We start from the raw sequence: 24281 nt of genomic DNA, 5'->3' as shown, positions 1-24281 counted from the left end.
TGTACACACACACACACACTGCTTCTTTCTCTATTTGTCTATCAAGGGACACTTAGGTTTCTTCTATGTTTTTGCTAGTGTAAATAATGCTGCAATGAACATAGGGGTGTATACGAGGTCTGAAATTTAGTTCACAAACTTGTTGCAAGGATGTTGCTAACCGTTTTTATGATATCAGAGGGATTATTCATTATAAATGTGTACCAATTGGACAGTTAACCAAGTTTGCTATTCGAAAGTGCTGAAAAGGCTGTGTGAAAAAATTAGATGAAAACGACCTGAACGTTTCTCCAACAATTCATGGCTCTTGCATCACGACAATGCACCAGCTCACATGGCACTGTGAGGGAGTTTTTAGCCAGTAAACAAATAACTGTATTGGAACACCCTCCCTACTCACCTGATCTGGCCCCCAATGACTTTTTTCTTTAACCAAAGATAAAGGAAATATTGAAAGGAAGACATTTTGATGACACTCAGGGCATCAAGGGTAATATGCCGACAGCTCTGATGGCCATTCCAGAAAGAGTTCCAAAATTGCTTGGAAGGGTGGACTAGGCCCTGGCATCAGTGCATAGCTTCCCAAGGGGAGTACTTTGAAGGTGACCGTAGTGATATTCAGCAGTGAGGTATGTAGCACTTTTTCTAGGATGAGTTCGCAAACTTAATTGTCTGATCTCATACATCTTTTTGAATTAGTGTTTTGAATTTCTTTGGATAAATACCCAGAAGTGTAATTGCTGGGTCAAAAGGTAGTTCTAGTTTTAATTTTTTGAGAAACCTCCACACTATTTTCCATGGTGGCTGCACTAATTTAGTTTTGCCAACAGTGCATGATGTGGGTTCCCTTTTCTCCGCATCGTCAGCACTTGTTGGTTTTTTATGATAGCCATTCTGACAGGTGTGAAGTGATATCTTATTGTGCTTTTAATTTGCTTTTTACTGACAATTAGTGTTGCTGAGCATCTTTTCATATGTCTGTTAGCCATCTGTATGTCCTCTTTTGAGAAATATTTATTCAGCTCCTCTGCCCATTTTTAAATTGGATTGTTAGTATTTTTTTGGGGGGGGGCGTGTTCAATTGTAGTAGTTCCTTAAATATTTTGGATATTAATCCCTTGTGGATATTTTCTCCCATTCAGTATGTTGTCTGTTTGTTTTATTGATGGTTTCCTTGACTGTGAAAAAAGTTTTTAGTTTGATGTAGTCCCATTTTTTATTTTGTATCCCTTACCAAAGGAGATATATCAAAAAAAAATAATAAATCATTAAGAATGATGTTATCTTCTAGGAGTTTTATGGTTTCAGGTTGTATTTTTCAGTCTTTAATGTACTTTGAGTTTATTTTTATAGTGGTGTAAGAAAGTGATCCTGTTTCATTTCATTCTTTTACATCTGTCTGTCCAGTATTCCCAACATAATTTATTGAAGAGACTAGACTGTCTTTATCCCATTGTATATTCATGTGTCTTTTGTCATAGATTAATTGAACATATATAGACATGGGTTTATTTCTGGGCTCTCTGTTCTGTTCCATTAATCTATGTGTCTGTTTTTGTGCCAGTACTGTGCTGCTTTGATTACTACAGCCTTGAAAAGCTTTCAGCTTTTCACCATTGTGTATGATGTTATTTATGGGTTTGTCATATATGGCCTTTACTATGTTGAGGTATGTTTCCTTTCTCCCCACTTTGCTGAGAGTTTTTATTATAAATGGAGGTTGGATTTTTTCAAATGTTTTCTCTTCATCTATTGATATGATTGTGTTTATTCATTTTGCTATGTGATGCATCACACTAATTGATTTGTGGATATTGAACCATCCTTGGAAAAAGTCTCTCCTGATCATGGTGTATGATCTTTTTAATGTATTGCTGAACTTGGTTTGCTATTATTTTGTTGAGGATTTTTGCATATATGTTCACTAGGGATATTGGCGTATAATTTTCTTTCTTTGTATTGTCTTTGTTTTTGGTATTAGGGTAATGCTGGCCTCCTAGAATAAGTTTGGAAGCATTCCTTTCTCTTCAAAATTTGGAATTGTGTGAGAAGGCTAGGTATTAATTATTCTTTGAATGTTTGGTAAAATTCACTATGAAGCTGTCTAGACTAGGGCTTTTGTTTGTTGAGAGTTTTTGATTACTAATTGATATTGTTAATAATAGTTATAGATTTGTTCAGATTTTCTATTTCCTCCTCATTCAGACTTAAAAGACTGTATGGTTCTAGGAATTTATCCATTTCTTCCAGGTTGTCCAATTTGTTGGCATATAATTGTTCTTAGTATTTCCTTCTAATCCTTTGTATTTCTGTGATGTCAGTTGTCAGTTCTACTCTTTTATTTCTGATTTTATTTACTTGGGCCCTCTTTTTTCTTGATGAGTCTGGCTAAAGGTTTACCTATTTTGTTTATCTTTTCAGAGAACCATCTCTTGGTTTTATCTTTTCCATTGTTTTTTTAGATACTATTTCATTTTTTTCGGCTGTGATCTTTATTGTTTCCTTCCTTCATTACTCACTCTGATTTTTGTTTGTTCTTTTTCTAGTTCCTTTAGATGTAAGGTTAGATTGTTTATTTGAGATTTTTCTTGTTTTTAAGTATGCCTGTATCTCTATAAATTGTCCCTCTTAAAACTGCTTTGGCTGTGTCCATAGATTTTGTGTCATTATGTTTTCATTTTCATTTGTCTCAAGGTATCTTTTGATTTCTTCCTTGATCTCATTGTTAAGGTATTCATCGTTTAGTAGCATGTTATCTGTCCTCCAAGTATTTGTATTTTTCAGTTTTCCTCTTATAATTGATTTCTAGTTTCCTACCATTATGATTGGAGAAGATGCTGATTTCTATCCTCTTAAAGTTACTCAGACTTGTTTTGTGATCAATCTTGGAAAATGTTCCATGTGCACTTGAAAAGGATGCATATTCTACTGCTTTTGGGTGAAATGCTCTAAAAATATCAATTAAGTCCATTTTATTTAATGTATCACATAAGGCCACCATCCCCTCGTTTTTCTGTCTAGATCATCGGTTCTCAACCTGTGGTTGCGACCCCTTTGGGGGTTGAACGATCCTTTCACAGGGGTTGCCTAAGACCATCGGAAAACAAAAATATATTTACATCATGATTCATAACAGTAGCAAAATTACAGTTATAGAGTAGCAATGAAAATAATTTTATGGTTGGGGGTCACCACAACATGAAGAACTGTATTAAGGGGTTGCGGCATTAGGAAGGTTGAGAAGCACTGGTCTAGATGATCTATCCATTGATGTCAATGGGTGGTAATGTCCCCTACTATTATGGTGTTACTGTCAATTTCTCCCTTTATATCCTTCAAAATTTAAAGCAGTCTATTTTAAGTTGATAGTTGCTTAATTTTGAACACATTCTAAAATCACTAATTTTTACTCACCCCCTCCATGTTTATGTTTTGTCATTATTTTTTACTTCTTTGTGTGTATTTTTTGTTGTTGTAATTTCACATAATCTTCCTACTTTTGCATTTTAACCTTATACTAGCTTAATAGTTCGTTGATCCACTTGTTTAACTGTTTGCCTTTATTAGTGAGATTCCCCCCCCCCCATATTTTCTCCTTCTTTTAAACATTTCTACTTAAATTTCTTGTAGTACTAGTTTAGTGGTGATGAACTCCTTTAGGATTTTCTTGTCTGGGAAGCACTTTAACCTAAACAATAGCTTTTCTGGGTAGAGTAATACTGGTTGTAGGTTTTTTATTTTCATCACTTTGAATATTTTGTGCCAATCCTTTCTGGCCTGCATAGTTTCTGTTGAGAAATCATCTGACAGTCTTATGGGAGCTCGCTGGTACATAAATAACTTCATATGTCTTGCTTTTAAGATTTTCACTTTGTCATTAACCTTTATCAGTCATTTTAATTATGATGTGTCTTTGTGTGGGCCTCTTTGGGGTCATCTTATTTGGGACCCTGTGCTTCCTGGAGTTGTATGTTTATTTCCTTTGCCAGACTAGCGAAGTTTTCAGTCATTATTTCTTCAAACCAGAAGGAGAGGGGGAGATAGAGATAGATAAGAAAGAGAGAGAGAGAAATTGAGATTGAAAACCTGTGGTGTGAGTGCTGGTATACTTGAACTTGTCCCAGAAGGCTCTTGAACTATCCTTACTGTTTAAATTATTTTTTTATTTTTGATGTTCCAATTGGATGTTTTCTACTCCCTGTCATGTAATGATCCTTTGCTTCATTGAATCTGCTGTTTATTGTCTCTAATGTAGTCTTCATTTCTGGCTGGTTCTTTTTTATTATATTTTATTGTTTCTATCTCTTTACTGAGGTTCTCACTGAGCCCATCTATTCTTTCCCTAAGTTCATTGAGCAACTTTATAAGCAGTATTTAGAACACTGTATCTGGTAGATTGCTTGTTTCCATTTTTAGTTCTTTTTCTGGAGTTTTTTCCTGTTCTTTCATTTGGAACATGTTTATTTGTGTCTCCCTTTTGGCTGACTCCCTATGTTTGTTTCTATGTAATGGGTAGATCTGCTACATCTCCCAGTCTTGGCACAGTGGCCTTATGTAATAGGTGTTGTTTGAGGCCCACTGGCACAATCTTCCTGGTCACCTAAGCTGGGTGCTCCAGGATTGTCTGCTGAGTGGGCCCTCCTATTGTAATTGAGCTTTGATTGCTGTTGGCACATAAGTGTGTGGGATTGACCCTCAGGCTGACTGGCTGAGACAACAGTAGATAAGCTGTTGTTCAGGGGCTCACCCCACAAAGTAGGAGTCACTTTAATGAGGTTCTTGGGCCACCTGATTCTGCCCTTTGAGCATGTCATTTGTTGAGATGGTTGGATGGTATTCTGGTGTGTGAAGCTGGCCACCAGGTTGTTGGCTCTGGAGCCTCCTAGGAGGGGGTCTGGTGCAGAGCAAGGTAAGCTGCTGTTTGTGTTTGGCTCCCACCTGGTGGGAGCTAGAAAGCGATCTGCAGTTGGTTGCTGCTTGTTCTGGTTTTTACAACCAGATGGTATGGGAACTCCTTTCCTGGTACTTGTGCCCTGGTTGGGGAGCCCAGTGTGGGCCTGAGACCTCCCTTATTCCTCAGGGGAACCTCTGCAGCAGGATATCTCTCCCGATACTTAATTGCCACACTCTAGGTGTGGGACCTGCCCTTTCCACATGTCCGTCCTTCCTACCAGTTCTCATTGTAGCTTTTTCTTCATAGTTACAGGACTCTGTTGTGGACTTCAATGGTGTTTCTCAATGATGGTTGTTCTATAATTTTGATGTAATCATGGGAGGAGGCAACTACAGCATTTACCTGCTCTACCATCTTTACCTGAAGTCCAGTGTATTCTTGCCTTTCCTATTTTTTTACCAGTTCCAGTTTTCTTGATGAGGGTGATTCAATCAGCAAGTCAGATAACATGAGATGAGACATGTAGACTAAAACCTAATGTAGCATTTGCTGCTCCTTGGAGCACATGAACCAACAAAGAAAACATTGGCTCTTGGAGGCAACTTTCCCTGTGGTGTGGTATTCATAATATGCCAGGTTGCCTCACGTATCATCGGAAGAATTGTAATTAATAAAATACCAAGAAAACTCCACAGGAAACCAATTTCATTATCAGAGCAGGTATTTGAGACAAATTATGAGAAACCACGATTTCATTCTTCCTGGATTTCATGTTTACATGAGAGAGAATTGCCGTATATTTTTCTAAACCTACATACCACATTTCTTCCTTTAATTTTGGTTAATATTTTAAATCATGACAGTATTTCTCATTGTCTCCTTACAAAGCTCAGTAGGACATCTCACACTGTAGAAAGGCTCTTATAGTAGTTTTGCATTTTCTAATTAAGGCTTATAATGTGAATTGTTATTCATTAATAGTTTAAGGCTAAATACATGTAGACTGCCTTATATTTTATCATGAACCCACTCACTACTGAACAGATTTTACTGTCACCTATTAGGAAGGTTGTGGATTAGTAGCCGTGTACTTTTATAATAAGTAGATGTTTAATCCTACCTAGCAAACTCACTTACTTGCTAAGTAATTATTATAAGCAGCCAAACATAAGTGAGTTAAGACATTTTATTAGAGCACATTCTCTACCAAAAAGGACAATGCTCATTTTTCACTTAGATCAAGTCTGTATGCCTTCTGAGGGGCCTCTCACTACAATGTAGAATAGTGTTCTTGGTATTTTGTTAATTACATTTCTACAGGTGGCATAAAACCAAAGCTAGTTGTAATAAGTCCTCTACTCATCACTGGCTTTATCATAATTATTTAATACCCTTAGTGCATGCCAGGCACTCAGCTAAGCACTGTGCATGCATCTTCTTTCAATCTTGTAACAACCCATTTTATAGACTAGGAAATTGAGCCTCAAAAATGCTAAGAAACTTCCTCAAGCCTAGCAAAGGCTGCAACTCAAACTAGTTCTAACTCCAAAGTTATGGCCAAAACTAATACTCCCCGTTGCATAGCACAATTCTTACAAAATGCTCTTTAAGGGCTTTTATAACATGTGACAATCATCCATTCTATTATAACACTTAAAAAAAAATTCCAGAATCACAGCGAGGTCAACATAGTTCACGTTCAATACAAATTGCTTGATTCTGAAAACAAACATAAACCACCTTTTGTGTATTATTTTGTTTCCTACTGATCTCCTAGTGGGAACTAATTTTGGTGAATCAAATGGGTTGCCTGGAGAAGTGGAAACACCTTCACTGACTGAGACTTTCACCTGAACTGTTCCTTACATGCATGACCAGACTTCACACAGGCTTCTTTAAGCGCCTGTGCCCCTGGCCTCCCAGCCTTTTGAGCATTTACTGTAGATAACTTGTAATTCCAGATTTCTTCTCTGCCTCTTTGATATGTAAATATTTTTAAAAGCTTCTTGCTAGTGTAACATCCCAGGACTATTTTTCTCAAGGACCTGGGAGCTGTCCCTTTGAAATAAGACCTTCAAGGAAGATTGCTCCCTTCTCTTGGTTTCTGTGGGATGGTAGGAGCTTACCTTGAGGGGGCTTTGCTCCAAGTTGTAAAAGAGCTTCCAGTCCGAAAGATACTGAAAGATTTTACTTTGGGTGAAGCCATTTAGCAAACCAAAGATGGTCTATGAACCCTCCACTGCAGCTTTTAAAATTCTTGTCTGTTTTTTGTTGTTGTTTTGTTTTTTGTTGGTTTTTTTTTTTTTTTTTTTTTTTTGGTTTTTGAGCTTGAGTTGAGATCTGGCGTTTTTCTCTTGCAATGTTCTTGAAGAAATCTTCCTTGCCTGTTTAACTTTGTCCAATGTAATTTTTGTTTTGATATTACTGCTCTCAGAAAAACGGGGAAAGTGAGTGTAAACGATGCCTAAAATGATTGTCTTGTATTGAACTATACAGTGTTCTTTTTTTTATTTATTTAAGATTTTTATTGGGGAATTGGGGGAAGGAGAGCAGACAAGTTGCTTGTCCTTTTGTTCTTCAGTCTAGTTGTGGAGGACGTTGCTTCACTGGCCCAAGTTGGCACCATCACTGCGCTCTTCCCGGGCAAGGCAGATCAGTCACCGGCTTCTGGACGGCCGCTCACGGCGACTGCTGGCCACTCACGCTGGCCGCTGGCTACACACGGTAGCCCATGGCAACCCACTGCAGCCTACATCGAGGGCGACTCACGGCAGCCCAGCTCCAGGTTGAGCTGTTGTTCAGCATCTTAGCTGTAGAGGGCAGTGTCACTGGCCCTCATATGTGGGATCCAAACCGGGGCCCTCTGGCGTCCCAAGCCAGTTCTTAACCATCAACGCCACTTGGCCGGCCCTACAGTGTTTATTTTTTATTTAAGTTTTCTGGATAATTTTATGTGGAAAAAGATTTCTCCACCAGCATGCCACATACTGAAAGCCAATTAGCCCATCAGTAGCCCAGCTCCAGCTGTCCAGTCCTGCATCTAGGATTAGCTGAGCTCTCTGGCCTGATGCTCAGGAGATGCTTTACATATTTCAAAAAATGGAGAACTCATTACTGCTTGTTTACTGGCTAATTAAACTTGTTTTTGAATAATCACATAATAAATACCCCAAATTTAAATGTAGCACAAAATTGTCTTCTAATCAGTCTCTAAAAATATGATCTAATAAGTGATATACTCCTTTAACTGATTGTGCTTACTTATTTAATGAAAAGAAGATGCACCTTGTTCAATACACATACCTTTAGTCCTAATGCAGTTAGTGGGTTCAATTCAATAGAAATCCTTTGATCTTTTCTCAAAATAGCTTGCTGTAAAACCACTCAAAATTGCTTGATAATTGTAGCAAATTTAGCCTAACGAATAGTAATACATGTAAAGGACCTTTGCCATCAAATTTATGCCAGCCATTTTAAATGAATATTTAAAAAATTAATCCTATATTTGCAAGGTGCCTAAATTCTCAAATCTGAAATCTAAAATATGAAAATACTCCTGTTTTGTGAAATAATGAAATTGAATGTTTATAAAGTACTAAGAACAATGAATACAGAATAAATCTTCAGTAAATACTAGTTATTATTTGTGACCTATCGTTACTCATATAACCTGAATCTTGATCAATGTGAACAACTGATGAGCAATCAACAGTTATCCTTTGAGGGGCTGCACTGACCGCCTCATCCCCACTGGGTCAGCTAATGCTTAAAAGATTGCCACAAAAATGGTAATCCTTTTCTTCTGCTCTAACTACTGAGATTTTTTATTATTATTCAATAGAGCTTTTCATTTTCTCATTTGCCAAAGGTTTAATTGATATGAAAGTGGTCCGATATCCTATTAGCTACCCCCCGGCCCCCACACAAAGAGAACAGACATATTATTTTATAAATCAAAGAGGAAATTGTCCCTCTGAAATAGGGCTCTCAGGAAACTGGAAGCTGGTCCTGTTCCCTTTGTAACAAGTTAAAAATTAGAATTATTCATTAGGAAGCTCCCATACCAAACAGGGTCATTATCTTCATTTACAGTTGCATATCAACATAAAAATCACCTTTTCAATTTTTTTCAGAAGCTTTGAGAAAGGGGTCTCTTTAGAACAGGGCCTCAAGACTACAATACATTGATGTGATTAAAAGTCATCTTGGCATGGCACGATGGTTAAGAGCTGGCTTGGGACGCCAGAGGGCCCCGGTTCGGATCCCACATATGAGGGCCAGTGACACTGCCCTCTATAGCTAAGATGCTGAACAACAGCTCAACCTGGAGCTGGGCTGCCCTGAGTCACAGCGACGGCATAGGCTGCAGCCCCTGTGGCAGTGGGTTGCCATGGGCTACCGTGTGTAGCCAGCGGCCAGCGTGAGCGGCCAGCAGCCGCAGTGAGCAGCCGTCCAGAAGCCAGCGACTGATCTGCCTCGCCGGGAAAGAGCGCAATGATGGTGCCAACTTGGGCCAGTGAAGCAACGTCCTCCACAACTAGACTGACGAACAAAAGGACAGCAACTTGTCTGTTCCTCTTCCCCCATTCCCCAATATAAAATTAAAATCTTAAAAAAAAAAAAAAAGAAAGGCATCTTGGAACTGCAGTGTTGCCATTTTGTCAATTTACTAAGTAAACTAAAACAGGATTTCAAAAAATCTGTTTTACAAGAAATGATGTTCATGTAAAAATGTCTTGGACTATATGTATATTTATATAATACAAATAGTAATAGCAGCAAATACTGATATAGCACTTATTATGAGCAAAGCATTGTTCTACAACATGCTTTCCATATATTGACTCATTTAATCGAACAACCATAATTCTAGGTTGAGGGAAACACACAAAAGATACAAGTGTGTTTTGAAAAAAGATGCGAAGAAAACCTCATCCACTTGTCACATGTCCAGGTAGCCAGAACTAGGCATTTTAGGGCATGTGACCTAGTTACCAATGGCTGCTTCAGATTTCTACAGGTCAGCTAAGGGTTGGGATTCAATTAGACCTCCTGAATTCCATAGTCACCTGCTCATATTTTGAAACACTGCTTATACCAATGTGAAGCTCTCATCCAATGCTAACCATGCAGGACAACAGGGCTGGGATCAAGTATAATTGAGTTCCATGTGTTCCTACCCATGGTGGTTGTTCCTGATCTAGTTTCAACATGTATAGTTCCCATCAGGAGGCCTGAGTGGTTTCATCAGTTGCCCACCAATTTTCAGTCAGGAAAAGTAACAGCATTATGTACAAGGAAAAATAATAGCTTGAGTATTCTTTTTTTAGATAACTAAATTGAGAAAAAGAAAAGCAGTAATTTATGCCCTACTTTATGGCAGGCATTGCATAGGTGCCTTAAATATATTAGTTTTAATTTTTGCAATAACCTGAAAAGTAGGTGACATTTTAATGTCAAAGATGAAGAACCTGTTAATCATAAAGAATAACTGCTAAAGCATCCAGGGTAGAATGAAAGATGTCCTTTTGTGGAATGGGGTTGAAGGTGTAAATGTTCTATTTTTGCTCCCAGAGCTTAACAGAGCAATGAGTGCACAGTAGGACTCAATACTGCTTGATCAATGGTAAAACTGACAATCTATCAAATATAGAACTGCCTCTCTGCATTAAGAGTTCTGAGTGAAGGAACCACATCATAATTCAAATTTATCAATTACTTGATAGAAGACATAATTTACTTGTGTTCAAGAAAACGCTAGATTTTTTTGTTTCACTAATAGCCTAAGGAAGTCACCTAAATAATGAATATAGTACATTTTCAGAGAAGAAGCCATTTTTTAAAGAGGGTGTGGGTCAGAGTGATTAGAGAACCTTCATATGTAACTATTCAGGGAGCATGAAACAGTGTGATACACAGAAGATTTGGAAAACACATCTGTAAAAGTAATTTCGTGTCTGTTTACAAAAAATATCTGCTTTCACTTGCTTAAGGAGTAGCAAAAGTACATAACAGATATATTCATTTCTGAATGTTTAACACAAAATGTCATTTTCCTAAAAAGCCAGTTTTCCAAAATATGATCTGCTGATAATCTGCAATGATTTTTATCAAGATATATCTAACAGTATCCAGTATCCAAAGTCTAATAACATCAGCAGCTACAACTTTTGTCCATGTTCTTGTATATTTGTATTTACGATGAAAAGTAAGAAAAAGACATTGGAGAAAACTGTATATTAAGAAACAAAGTCCTACAGGAGGGGCATCCTATAGTAAAACAATATTCAAATGTGAGGAGGATTTAAAAAAAAATCCTCTCTATTCCAAATAAAATAGTTTGAAAATACAAAAATATATAAACTCAGAATTTCTTAGGAAGCTGTCATACAAACAGAGCCAATTCTACCAAAAGAGCAACACTACATGAATTATTAAAGATGGGCATGAAAAAGAAATCATAGGGAAGTGGACAGAACAAGGCAATGCAGAAAAGAGATCTCACTTACAGAATGTAATATAGAAACAGAAACCATTCATGGAATACACTATCAAGACACTTTCAAGGAGAGGTAAGATCACAAGAAAAGCCTACGGCAAATGGTCCCATTGAAGCAACAGAATTTGAAGCTTAAGCCGTAAGAGGAATTGGTGAATTGAAAACTAGGGAGTAAAGAGAGAAGCACTGAGGAAGAGGATGAAAAGTTAAATAAGGTTTCGTACAAGAGTACTGAAGTAGTTATCATCAGACAGAGTCAATAGCTGTTGTGTCTTGTGTAGTGGACAACACAACTTGTGTCTTTTGTAGTAGAACAAAATTAAAATGTACACAACAAATCCATGCAGGGTTTCTACTTCCTGGAGCTTCCCTTCTTGTGGGGGGATGCAAGCTATACACTCTTGAACAAGTAAGGAACAGATAAGTAAATGAGATTCTTTCACATATGCTAAGTGTGGTAAAAAAAGGGCAGAAAGATTACAGAGTATGACTATTCACAAGCTGCTCCTCACTTTCCATTTTGCTATATAATGTTTAACAAAGCTGACAAAACTCACGGGAATAAAAAGGAGAGGAAGATGACAAAAGGGTAATCTCTCGTTTTCCCCTCACTACACTCTCTCCGCCATATCCCATCCTAGTTTTAGGCCAGTGTCCTCAGGGGAAACTAGCCTATAAGGAATGGTTAGTAAGACCGATAAGCAAAGGCTGGAAGAATTGGATTGTTTACCTGTGCTCAAGAAGAAAAAAAAGTAACAATTTTGAATGCAATTAGAGTTCTCACAATAAGGTTTACTAGGTACTCTATGTAAGGTGAGGACTCTCTAAGAGAATGATAGCCTATACTCACACAGTGAAAGGATTCAGGCCAGAGGAAAATCAGCAAGCACTGTAATTAGTAGGAACCTGTTTTCAGCGCTTTGCTAATACAGTGGAAAATGCTGAAAAAAATTGATGGCTCTCTAGAAAGCGCTGAGAAAACAGAATCAAACTTAAACATACACACACATCAGTGTACAACCAAACACCAGACTATTTTATAAACAATCCATGCTGAAGGATTTCAGAGAAGATCAGATGCAAAAAGGAATTCCTGGGTGGGTATGTGAAGAGTGGAGACATTCAGGAAAGAAGAAATTTGAGGGAGGGAGAAGGCAAAGAGATGGGAATGATGTAAAACAACAACAAAAAAAAACCCAACAATAACTTTTTTTCTTTTCTTATGAGAATACCCATGAAAACAAAGGCAGGATCTTGACAAAAGAGCCCAGGATGGTGTCCTGAGGGGACTGCATCTGTCCAGGTAACCAAAACAGAATGGATCTGGGGATCAAGAAACTGAAAGAATGGAGTAGATGATCATTAGGTTCTAATAACTGTGTATGAAAGATTCTGGAGGCTGAGGATTTTGACTGATGGGTAGAGGCAGAGGATGGAGGATGAAAACACAATGGGTCTAGATCTCCCAAACCTTCTCATGCTGAGACCGGATTGCTGAGCTCCTGGTCCTCACTAGCTGCTCTGAGTGATCAGAGTAAAGAAATAGCTACTATGATCTGCTGGGAGAAGGGCTATTCAAAAGGAAATGCAAGGTACGCATCCTGGACCCCCTTTTAAAAATCCAAGTATCAGAATGAGCTGATTCATTTTAAAATAATATTCTTCACAAGAATGCAAATTATTTTATTGTGACATGAAGCTTCTCCTGGGGTTCTAGGTGACCTCTTCATGGGTCCTGAGTTAGCTGATAGTGGTTAGTCCATATCTACCTCACTCATTTTGTAAACCTAAACAAGAAAATCACTGAATTTTAAGAAACACTGCTTTACAAAGGAAACTATGGAAATGACCCTGATTCTTGGTATTATGAATATCTGGACTAAAACCCAGACTATCATGCATTCATTTTCAGGGTCTACAGACACCACTTGAATATAAAGGGGGAGGAAATGGTATAAGGCTGCATGGAGACAGTATTCATGTGTTGGCCAGTCACACCCTATCGCAAAGAAGGGGGAGAAATTATGCATCAGCTAGAGTTAAAATATATCAGCTTGAATTTTGGGAGACATGGCAAGATTAAAACATTTCTCCATTGAATAGAGTGAGGACTCTACATGCTGTTTGTTTTACTGCTGCCATAATACTCTCACTTCCTAAATTCAGAAATGTATCACTTAAGATAATTTGCAGGCAGAGTGAGTGGTGGGGACTTTCTGTCAGTAGAAAGGTCAAATAATTTTTCCACAATGCACTGCAATTTTTAAGCTTTACAATTTTACCATCGGTGACCCACGGGAAAGCCTATTATACCATTACGCCCAGGAATTATGTTGTGAGTTAATGGAATGTGAACAATGAGGTACCAGCCTTGTGTGCTGACCCCCACTGCTTTTTCTGAAATACAACATCTTCATGAGTTTTGTTTTTTTAAATTTTTTTTCTCAGTAAATGTGGGGAAATGTAGCCATTGAAAAAGCACGAACCCGAATCTTATAACGAGGCATTCTTTAACTGGGTGGATTCTAGACATAAATGCAAGGCTCTTCTAAGGACGATAGCATGCAACAAAGATTTAAAGTAAAGCAAAGAAAGTAAGAAAAAAAGTTGACTAACCTAACCCACCTGAGCTCGGCTCACAGGGGTCGATGTCCTCGTCATCGCTGGGACACTCTGCTGAGGCCACTAGGATGTCATCTGTGGTCTGTGAAAGAATCACATTCAATAGATTACTTTAAAAGGACCTAACAGAGCATCTCACCTTTGTCTCATTGACAAGTGAAAGACCATCTGTGTTTACTTGACAGGCTGTGAAACCAAATTCAGTATTTCCCTTCCCAAGGATACAGAGTTTACATTATTTCCACTTCGTTTAGATCTCTCTGGAAGCATTTGCCTATTTGTGAAAACTTGGTGATAGCTTATTTTACAGGAGAACATGGAAATGGTGGTAGTCAACTTGTAGATATCCATCTATTCAACTGCACGGAGAAGCTGCATATCATGTCACACAGGCTTAAAACAACCTGGCAGAGACAAATTATTTGAAATTTATTAGAGCCCTGGAGTGCTACATCTATGCATCAATAGGTTTCGCGCAGTACTTGTGCATGGCTTCCTGAAAGCAGGATAGCTATAACCTTTTGTATTCATGACCAGGTAGAGTTTGATGAATCTGCAATATAATTTGTCATTATTAGGAAACACTGATTAAGTAGAGAATATCTACCACTGATGCGTAAAAGGAAGCAAATGGAGTCCATTTAAGGTATTTTAAAAATTTGTATTGAGCTTTCACCCTCAGTTCTCATTTTTGCAACATTTAGGAAGCAGGTATGGTGTCAGCATTGTTCTTTTCATCATTAAGGCTTCATAATAATGGAAAAACATATTTCGGGGGGTGGTATTTTACAGTAAATAGGAAAGAGGTGACAGTTTTCTCTGTGACATTCTAGTTGCTTCATTGCATTTTCAGCCAAAAAAGATAACCATCACTGTAATAAAAAGCAGAGTGCATAAATCCTAGCAGTTAGTCACATAATCAACACATTTACAAGCACCAAAGGTTATTTTTTACTGCCACTTACAAGCAACAGTGAACTTAGCATAGTTATTGCACGGAAACTGCAAAGGCTTGCATCAGATTTGGCTAATGCTAAGGTAACACAGAGAGAATTCAAGGTACAAGAAGGAGAATATCTCATTACATCTGCCAAGGATTAAGGGGACTAAAATTGTTTAGACAATACACAGAACTGCAACATTGAAGAAATCCGTATTTTAAAATGGAATTAAAATATAGGTTGTAACTATGTATGGTGATGCATGTTAACTAGAGACTTATTGGAGTGATTGGTTCACAGCGTGTGTGTGTGTATACAGGGGTTGCCAAAAAATGTATACGCATGACTTATAGTCACCTTTTGTTATTGGTATATATTGAGTATTACAATTTTAATACAAATTTTTCCTTTTTAAAATGTATACATTTTTTGGCACACTCTGTACACACACACACATATATAATCATTATGTTGTACACCTGAAACTGATATGTTATACGTCAATTACACCTTAATAAAAATTTAAAAAAATATATAGGTCCTACATTAAAGAAAAAGCAGAAATATGATATGACTTGCTTTCAGTCAGGAAGTGCCAAATACATCCAGAGATTAAAGTAAAAATAAACGTTAAGAAAATCGTGCTATTTTGAAAAATGGAGACAAGGGATGATGCACTTTTGTGATAAAAATTAGGCTTAAAAATCAAGTGCAGGGTTTTTAATTTCTGAAGAATAATTTGTTCAGAGGCTAATGCTTCACAACATAATTTTCAACAAACACAAGCATTTAAATAGAATTTTGAGGTGGTCTCACATTATTCTGCTCTTAATTCCTTTGAGACAATTAGGTGACTAGATTCATTATTTTGCTGCTGTTATTTTAAAAGACGAAGCTCAAAAGTACCAGTTTTCCTGGAATTGTAAGTGTTCAGTCAGTGATAACTACCAGCCATTGGTATGACAGTCACGCAGGTATCTTTCATTAAAGGGAGCTTCAGAAGACAAAAACCTATCCTCCTTTTGGCATAGCACAAGCAGGATAACGTCCAACCTGACTTGATAATAACAAGCTATTGGATTATGAGGTCTTGCAGGCCAATTGTTCTGTTTCGCCCCAGAGCAGATCATCTGCTTTCTTTCAGAGCCAACTTCGAGGGGGAAGCTACTTTCTTCTCAACCAGAGTGGATACTCTTTAAAATTAATTTCAGCGTTACAAGAGAATTTCTCCTTTTCCTTGAGGAATTTTAACTATATTGGAACCAGTATATGGTTGTTGTTGTTTTGATGTTGATAGAAGGAAGGGGATGTGAATAAATTCTTTCATCCACTGCTTCTCGTCCCAGCAGTGACATTGTCCCCTTCCTCCTCCTCCACCTGGGGGACATTTGGAAATGTCTGGAGTCATTCCAGGTTGACACAATTGGGAAGAGGAGGGCTGGAGGGGGAGGGGTGTGTTGGCTTCTCCTGGCATCTAATGGGTAGGGACCAGGGATGATGCCAAACATCCTAAAATGCACAGCACAGCCCTCACACAACAAAAATTATCTGAACCAAAATGCCAATAGTGCAGAAGTTGAGAAACCCTGCTTTAAAGATTTAAAAAAAACATTCTGTGCCTTATTTTTCTCATCTGAAAAACTGGAGCGCATAATAGTACGTATTGTTATAAATTAATACCCCCCAAATACCTAGAATAGGATTGCATTGTAAATGCTTGCAAAAGTTGCAATATTATCAACATTGTTGTTATTATTCCACGAATGTAGCAGCAATTTAATATTTTCTGCACTACACATAAATAATAAAATTTTAGATATTAAACCAGAAGTTGTACATGTGAATTATTCTCTACTTAAGATCTCTTGTTAACATTTATATAAAAATACTGTAGCTATATTGGTACTTTGTTGAACTAAGCTTCCATCTGTTACTGCCTAGGTTCAAATTCTGAATTAGAAGTCAAACATCAAGAATACATAATAAAGGTTGCTTCTTAAAAGAAATTCGTGGACTGAAAATGTGTGACTCAGTGTATAATGTTTCCTGCAGACTAAATTATTTAGGCCATACAAGTTAAATTTCATTTTAAAAATTGATCTACTTCCCACATTCAACAGCCTTTTGGAACAATTCCACAGCAAACAAAAAGTGCTAGAATGTTCTCAGTGTTATTCACAAAACACAGTGTTATTCACAAAACACAGTACCTAGGATAACAAAACATGTCATCCACTAAATAGCACCTCCTATAGCCCTTTACAGTAGAAAAACATTGTACAAATATGACCTTGTTGTAAAACTATAATTTAGTTTTTGAGGCATATTTCCTGGTATAATGAATATACAATTTTGTTTTTCATATTTTCTATTACAAATTAAAAACCAGTAATAAAATAATCTTGTGAATATTCTATCTCAAATCAGTAGATGCACTGGCACACATCATCCCTGTACGAAAAATCAGGAAGTGGCTCAAGTATAGGGAACAAAAACATTAAATTTCATTTTGGAGGTTGAATTAAACAAACAATTTTCTAGCCCAAGCTGTGTAATTTAAATTTAACTCACTGTATTTGGAACTGCCTCTCTATGACATGCTGTTGAGAGCTGTAGAAAGAAACTCCAATAAGTCACAGTAATCAATGCTATTCTGCAGTATACTTTTCCCTGATGCTTATAATCTTTTTTTCACAAAGAGACTACCTGGTAAAAGAGACAGAATAGTGGTCAAGCAAAAGCATTAGCTTTACATAACCATCCATTTAGCTAAGTGTCCCTAACTGGGCATTTAGCCACTCAGAGGTCAAAATGCCATGCTGACCTTCCCTAATTCAGAGTGGCCTGTACATTCACATGACAAGCATCTGTTCCTGCTCAAAATGTCCTCTAAAAATGTGGAGGTCTTCCTAGCTTTAGGGAAAAAAAGGACTTGAACAGAATTCAAGAAATAAAAGCACTAAAACTTAATCCATCATGTTCAATGGGTAAACACCAACATAGGGCAGAAAAATGCAATCCGGATGGGGAAGAAAGAATATTCTTAATGTCCAGTAAGAAGTCAGATCAGTCAGATGGGTACTAGATGTATCGGGGTGATCACTTTGTAAGGTATAAAAATGTCTAATCACTAGTGTACACCTGACACTAATATAATATTGTATGTCAACTGTAATTAAAAAAAATAAAACTTATACCAATTTATTTAATATCCAGGGCTATTAGGAAGGGCCCATTTGGTGGGTTAGACAGTAGAGAAAAATTGATGTTTTTGCTTTTTTTTCTCACTTGTAGGGAGTCTTCCCCTCTCCCACCTTTAATGGTGGAATTTGCTGCACATTTTCTTGCTGTCACTTTTGGAAATACAGCACAATTGAATGTCAGTATGGAGAAAAGATGTGATGAGATGATACATAAACTTAGTCTGAACTATCACATCTCTGATAAGAACAGCATTCTGAGACTTTATTCCTCATGACAGGCAGCTTTGCTGAAGACTGATACACTGATGAAAACACCTACAAAGCTCTACTAGGACAAATCTGCTTTGTGAGGAAAAGAGCAAAGGATGTCCACTGTGAATGTGATGCCCCAAGAAACCCTTGATTTACTCTAAAATTATGATTGAAACTTTGTTTCTAAACAGCAATAATCTAACTGGCTACACCTCTCAAGACAAAGTAAAAAAAAAAAAAAAGAAAAGTTGGTCTCATGCAATGGTGCTCACTTGTATATTATGTAGCCCAATCTGAAGGACATTTAGAGTGAAGTGATTCAGACAACTGATGGGCGGAGTATGAGGCTAGCTGAGATGTGGTATGTTTGGCTAATTGGTGGATGCTTGTTCTTGCTGATACTTTTGTCTAAGCGAAGCTGCTCTGGAAGAGAGAGAACATTTATATCTAGCTTTTAGGATTGACTCTAATAGTCTTTCCAGAGAATTTTATTGCTATGTGTCTTTCCCTGGGTGGGGTGGTGGGGGAAGTGGAGGGAAGCCAGGATTTAGAAATAGTATTACAAATCCTCCACGCAAGGTTTGACCCACTGCACAGATAATCTATGGGGCAAGAAATTTCTAGGAGGTAGGGGAAGTCACAATTTTCGCCAAGAGGAAAAACTGAAGAAAACCCAATTGTAGTACACATATGCAATTTCCAAACAATGGATCAATTTGATCAAATCAAATCAAGCCAATATATCAAATTGGTAATTTCAGTTAATCAACAATCTTATTAAAGGTGCAAAGAAATTTAGTGGCTCTGCATAAAGTCTGTGGCAGTTTCCATTGTGTCAGTTAAGCTTTTAGTTCTTATTTGTCAATTGTTTCTCTGAGTAGTAGATGCCACATAAATGACTCACTAATCCAATAAAACTAAAAATAAGCTGAGATACAATATGTGAAGGATGAATTTTAGCTCCAGTACATGAATCACAAAGAAAATGAGGATCAATTAGTCACCAACGAATATGAAACACCTCATGTATGCATAGCATTTTCTGATGGGCATTAAAATATAACTACCTAGCAAGGTATAAATTGTCGTTCCTACCTCCAAGTCACGTATTGTGCCCACTCTATTCTAAAGCATAGGAACAAATCACTCATTAATACAAATGACAACAATCAAATACTGATTTTTCTAGAAATGTAGCACTGCTCCCATATCTATTACTTTATTAAATATTCACCAACATGCCTCTTCAGAATGCAGGTGGAGGTGCTATTATCCTGTGTGCTATATAGTTAAGTGCCTGCTCAAAAAAAAAAAATAATAATATACATTTGTACACTCATTTACCCTGTTTGAATGTTTGAACATTGGCATTCATGAATATTTAGGGCAAAGCTTAAATAGCCCTGAAAACAGCCAGCTTTCACATTTCTTTAATGTTTTTTTCCCAACTGATGCCTTAGGTTATTACAAAAAGTGACCATAAATCAGCTGTCTGCTTGGGAAAAAAGACAGACTTGAAAGCTGTTCAATTTTCTTCAAAATTTTCATGGCTGCTTAAAATGTATGCAGTGGTTTCAGAACAGTGAAAGTGGGCTGGATAGAAAAATTTCACCATGGTAAACAGAGCACAGTATCTGACTCATTTTCACATGCATTTTGATATGCATTTGATACTGGTTATCCTAACAGGCAAAACTCAACGGGGAGTGGAAATAATGCCACAGAAAACTGAATTTAAAAGAAACTGTGGAAGAAAGAAAACAACTGGATTCCTGATTAATAATAATAAAAAAAAGACATTATGTTTTAGCAAAGTTATGTAAAATAGTAAACCTGCAAAGTAGAAACTTGCTGTCAGGAAAGTTAAATTTATGTTTTAAAAAAGATAGTATATCTCATACCATTTCTTTAAGCTAATGATGACCTCTATGCTCATACTGCATTTCCATTTTTAGCTAAAGCAATGTAGGAGAGCTGGCCAAAAGAAAAAAATCAAAATGGAGTTAAAATTTTTAGTAAGCCATTAGAGTAATCTATCCTCCTGGATTCTCATTAATTAGAATTTGGGGGTGTAAGACCTCCAAACACTGCTGGTAGTGGAGAGGAGGTGCTGAAAGGGAAACTAGAATATGTGTGGGATTGAATGTGTTCCCTCTCCATTTGTTTTGCTTTTGGACAAAGCACTTTGTGAAATGGGTTTAGACATTTCCAAAATAAATAAACACTGACAGATGTTTACAGTGCAAATCTAGGTTTCTAGCTGTGTCAATATGAATATCCAGTCCAACTATTGTGACTGAAAGGACTAATTAGTCACACAGGTGGAACTGAAAATCATTATGCGTTATGAGGCCAAAGCAGATTTTATAATTGTAAAATGCCAGTGAAGGATAGTTTAACTAACATGTCCCCAAGATTCAAGCTTTCATTGTTGGCATCTAACACATAAAGGAATGGAATCAAATTTAGTCAAGCAGCCATATATCTTCTTGTACTGGGCCAGACTTTAGCATTAGTTTCAGTTCTTTAGTATACATATCAGGAGACTGAAGCTAGAAAATTCAGCGTTTCTGTTTGTCCACAATTATACTGCTAATTAATGGCAAAGTTATGAGATTATCCCCACCCCCAGTAGACTGTGATTGTCTCTTATTCCAGCTGACTTTTATCCATCTATTCTCCATCCATCCACCCATCCATCCTTCCAAAACCAACTTGTGCTTTAAAGGATTTGATGTGGTTTATAAAGCTACATGATAAAATAAGCTTAAAATAAGCTTTAAAAGTGACGAAAGGAGAGCTTTGGATTTTAGATAACTGGCCACTAAAATTGTCATGAACGAAACATCCCAGGAGACACACATACACAGCTATTGCATCACTTGATAAGGTAGCACATTTAGTGACACTAAAAAGGGAAGAACATGAATGATAGAGTTCAAATTTTTAAAATCCAGTTACAAAAATTCAAATATTGATTTAACTGTGGTTATTTTGAAATGGAGTAAACACAGCAAGTTCTTTATTGACTTGCGGTAATCTTAATTTTTAAAGATCTTAAACATCTTGTCCCTGATCTCCACACATAAATGAATAACTAAATTCTTAGGGACTAAAAGAAAATGTAAATTACTGAATTTTTTCCTGCCTATTTTCCCCCTCGACTTAGCACATTGCAAACCATGCTGGTGACAAAATTAACTCAATGAACTCTGTCTCTCTCCTCATTAATCCACTGATGAAAATCCTTCCAACTTCCAAGATCTCTCTTATTAACTACTGTTTTTCACAACCTGAGTGCTAATCAGATATTTATCTTTGTTTCTCTCATACAAGCATCATTAGGGGTTTGTCAAATTATCTCTTATTACATCTTGGGAATAAATAAATGGAAGTGACCATTCATTAGTAATACTGGTTGTTTCTCCAGATACATGCATCCACTGATCAGGGCAGTCTCATTAACGTGATGGCCCTAGAATTGGAGGTTCAAAATCAAAGGTATAGAAGGAGCCACAGGCAGAGACTTATCCACAACATTTCTTTCCTACTGGGTAGTACCATGACCAATGCCTCCCGGATAGAGCTTTCACCGGGGAGTATCTGGGAACTTCAATTCCACACAGTGCTTGGAGTATGGAACACCAAGACATAGGGATGTGGTTGGTTGGAAATGATGATGACTTAGTTAACAGAAAGTTGATTTTCTGATTTTTTTTTTGACCCATGAGTTCAATATATGCAAGACTGTATACTAAGCTCCCCCAATTAAGCCAATATCTGAGCAGCACCTGATGAGTGTTTCTTTGAAACTGTGATGGAGAGTAAACATTATCTGGCTCAGATGTTGCAATGTTATATCGCTCATATGCTAAGATTAAGATCCAACTTTTTCTGGTTATGGTTAAATTGTTAAATTGGAACTCCATGCTTCCATATCTGACTATACTTCATTCCTCATAGTGCATACTTTAGTTCATTAATACATATTTGGAATGTTGTGGTGGTGAACAACTTCAGTTTAATTTGTAGTACGCTGATAAATAATGGAAAATATATAGGAGTCCAGAAATCCAAGTCTCAGTGTGGCTCTCATGAGCAATATGCTTCATCTTGGATGGGTTTCTGTGTTCTCAATAGTACATGTGAACATATATACTATACATGTAAATATATATATATATATATATATATATATATACTATATATGTCAATATATGTATATATAATCATTTGTATATGTGAATCATAACTTCTCTATTGCACAGTGATGTTATGGGGATCAAATTTGATATGTAGGAAAGCACTTGGAAATATGAAAGTTCCCGCAATGCAGTGTTTAGGAAATTACTTTGGTTCTTCACATGGCAGTATAAAGAATGGTTCTAGGAAGTGCTTAAAGAGAGCAGCCAAATATCCACTTGACTGAATAAATTTCATGTCCATGTCTGACATCCTCTTGTCCCCTCAGCTGAATAGGATCTGTATCTCTCACCCCAAATGACCCCTCACATGAGTGCTGCTATTTTGAGGCTGCACCCTGTTATACAAGGATAGGATTCATCTTGGCACTGCTAATTTTGGGCGTGTCAGTCTCTCTAGTAACCTACAAGATAGATGGTGCCAATCCATGCCTGGCACTGTGACTCCCTGTTCTCCAGGCCAGACCTCCTGGAGGGCTACTGCGCAAATGCAGGGGAACGGGAGCTCTCTCCAAGCATTCCCCCTATTTACTTTCCTGGGACTTAGAAGATGTGACAACCTGATTTCTTTTATCTCCCCATCCAGAGTTTATTTCCAATTCATGTACTATTATATCTAGAGCACCTAAATGAACAGATAAACAGGAAAACCAAATCACTTAGCAAACAGTAATTATTAAAGGAAAGCGAGAGACAGAGAGAAGACGGGAAGATACTGAGGGGAGATGAAGAGACTGATGGTCTGAGAGTGCTCCATGCAGCACAATGCTTCTATTGTAGTGGTTGTATTTGTGATTATAACATGACATTGCCTGTGGTTGTGTCCCACATGTAGATTAATAACATGCTGATTAACTTTTATAAGACACTGAGCAATATTTTCTTAGTGCTTTAGAACAGTGGCGGTCTTTGCCTTTCCAGATTATGTTTAAATCTAAAAGTTTGGGAAATGCTTAGGTATATGTTTTATCTTATTTCATATACTTCTATGGGACACAATTTATGTCTGTGTTTTATACCCCCAGAACATCACAGGAATTCAACAGAGTTGATTTAAAATGTCATCACCATTGGTTGCAGTGATTATTTCACAATGTATATATACATATATATCAAAACCTCAAGCATACACCTTAAATATCTAACTTTTATTTGTCACATACTTCAATAAAGATGGGGAAAAATTGTCATCACACTCTGGCTTATCTTCTTTAACTATCTGCAATTTAAATAAAAGCATTTTATGAAAATAATTATGATTGTGAAAATAGAACTAATAAATTTAAGAGTGAAGGCTTCATCTTGAGCTTTAAAAATACAAGAAATATTACATAAGACACCTAAATTGGTAGAATCATTTCAAATAATCTTATCCTGGTGGTAATCCAAACCTCACCACATTTATGTGTATGTTTGTCACAATTGCTCATTTATAACAGCTCATTATAATCTCAAAAAAAGAGTGAGCAAGTATTGATTATTTTCCAGGAGCCTAACTCCTGAGAGTGGGAGACAAGAGTTGTGGCAAAAATCACACTTTTTCAAAGATTTTATCGGCTCTCTAACATCTCTAGAAGTGACAATAAAATTTTATAACTGATTTCTGCATTATACCTCATGGCTGGAAATTTATGGGCGAGAAATAGTAAAAAGTGACATTATCTTTAA

The 24281-nt window shown here is 37.0% G+C and overlaps 1 protein-coding gene across 37 annotated transcripts in view; it reads right to left on the bottom strand.

Annotated features, from left to right (window-relative positions):
- Window positions 1–24281, bottom strand: part of NRXN1 (neurexin 1) — a 1140616-nt gene that overhangs the window by 17288 nt on the left and 1099047 nt on the right. For 26 of the 37 annotated variants that reach the window (XM_019665155.1, XM_019665176.1, XM_019665161.1 and 23 more), the window contains one exon: window positions 14010–14097. In XM_019665155.1, the coding sequence (XP_019520700.1) occupies window positions 14010–14097 (88 nt within the window). Of the gene's footprint in view, window positions 1–14009; window positions 14098–24281 lie in introns of those variants that run through there. The other 11 variants (XR_002126503.1, XM_019665157.1, XM_019665168.1 and 8 more) reach the window with 2 other exon arrangements.

This window comes from Hipposideros armiger, unplaced genomic scaffold, assembly GCF_001890085.2.
Source record: "Hipposideros armiger isolate ML-2016 unplaced genomic scaffold, ASM189008v1 scaffold_435, whole genome shotgun sequence".
Classification (NCBI taxonomy): domain Eukaryota; kingdom Metazoa; phylum Chordata; class Mammalia; order Chiroptera; family Hipposideridae; genus Hipposideros; species Hipposideros armiger.
This window is presented reverse-complemented; position numbering and strand designations above follow the sequence as displayed.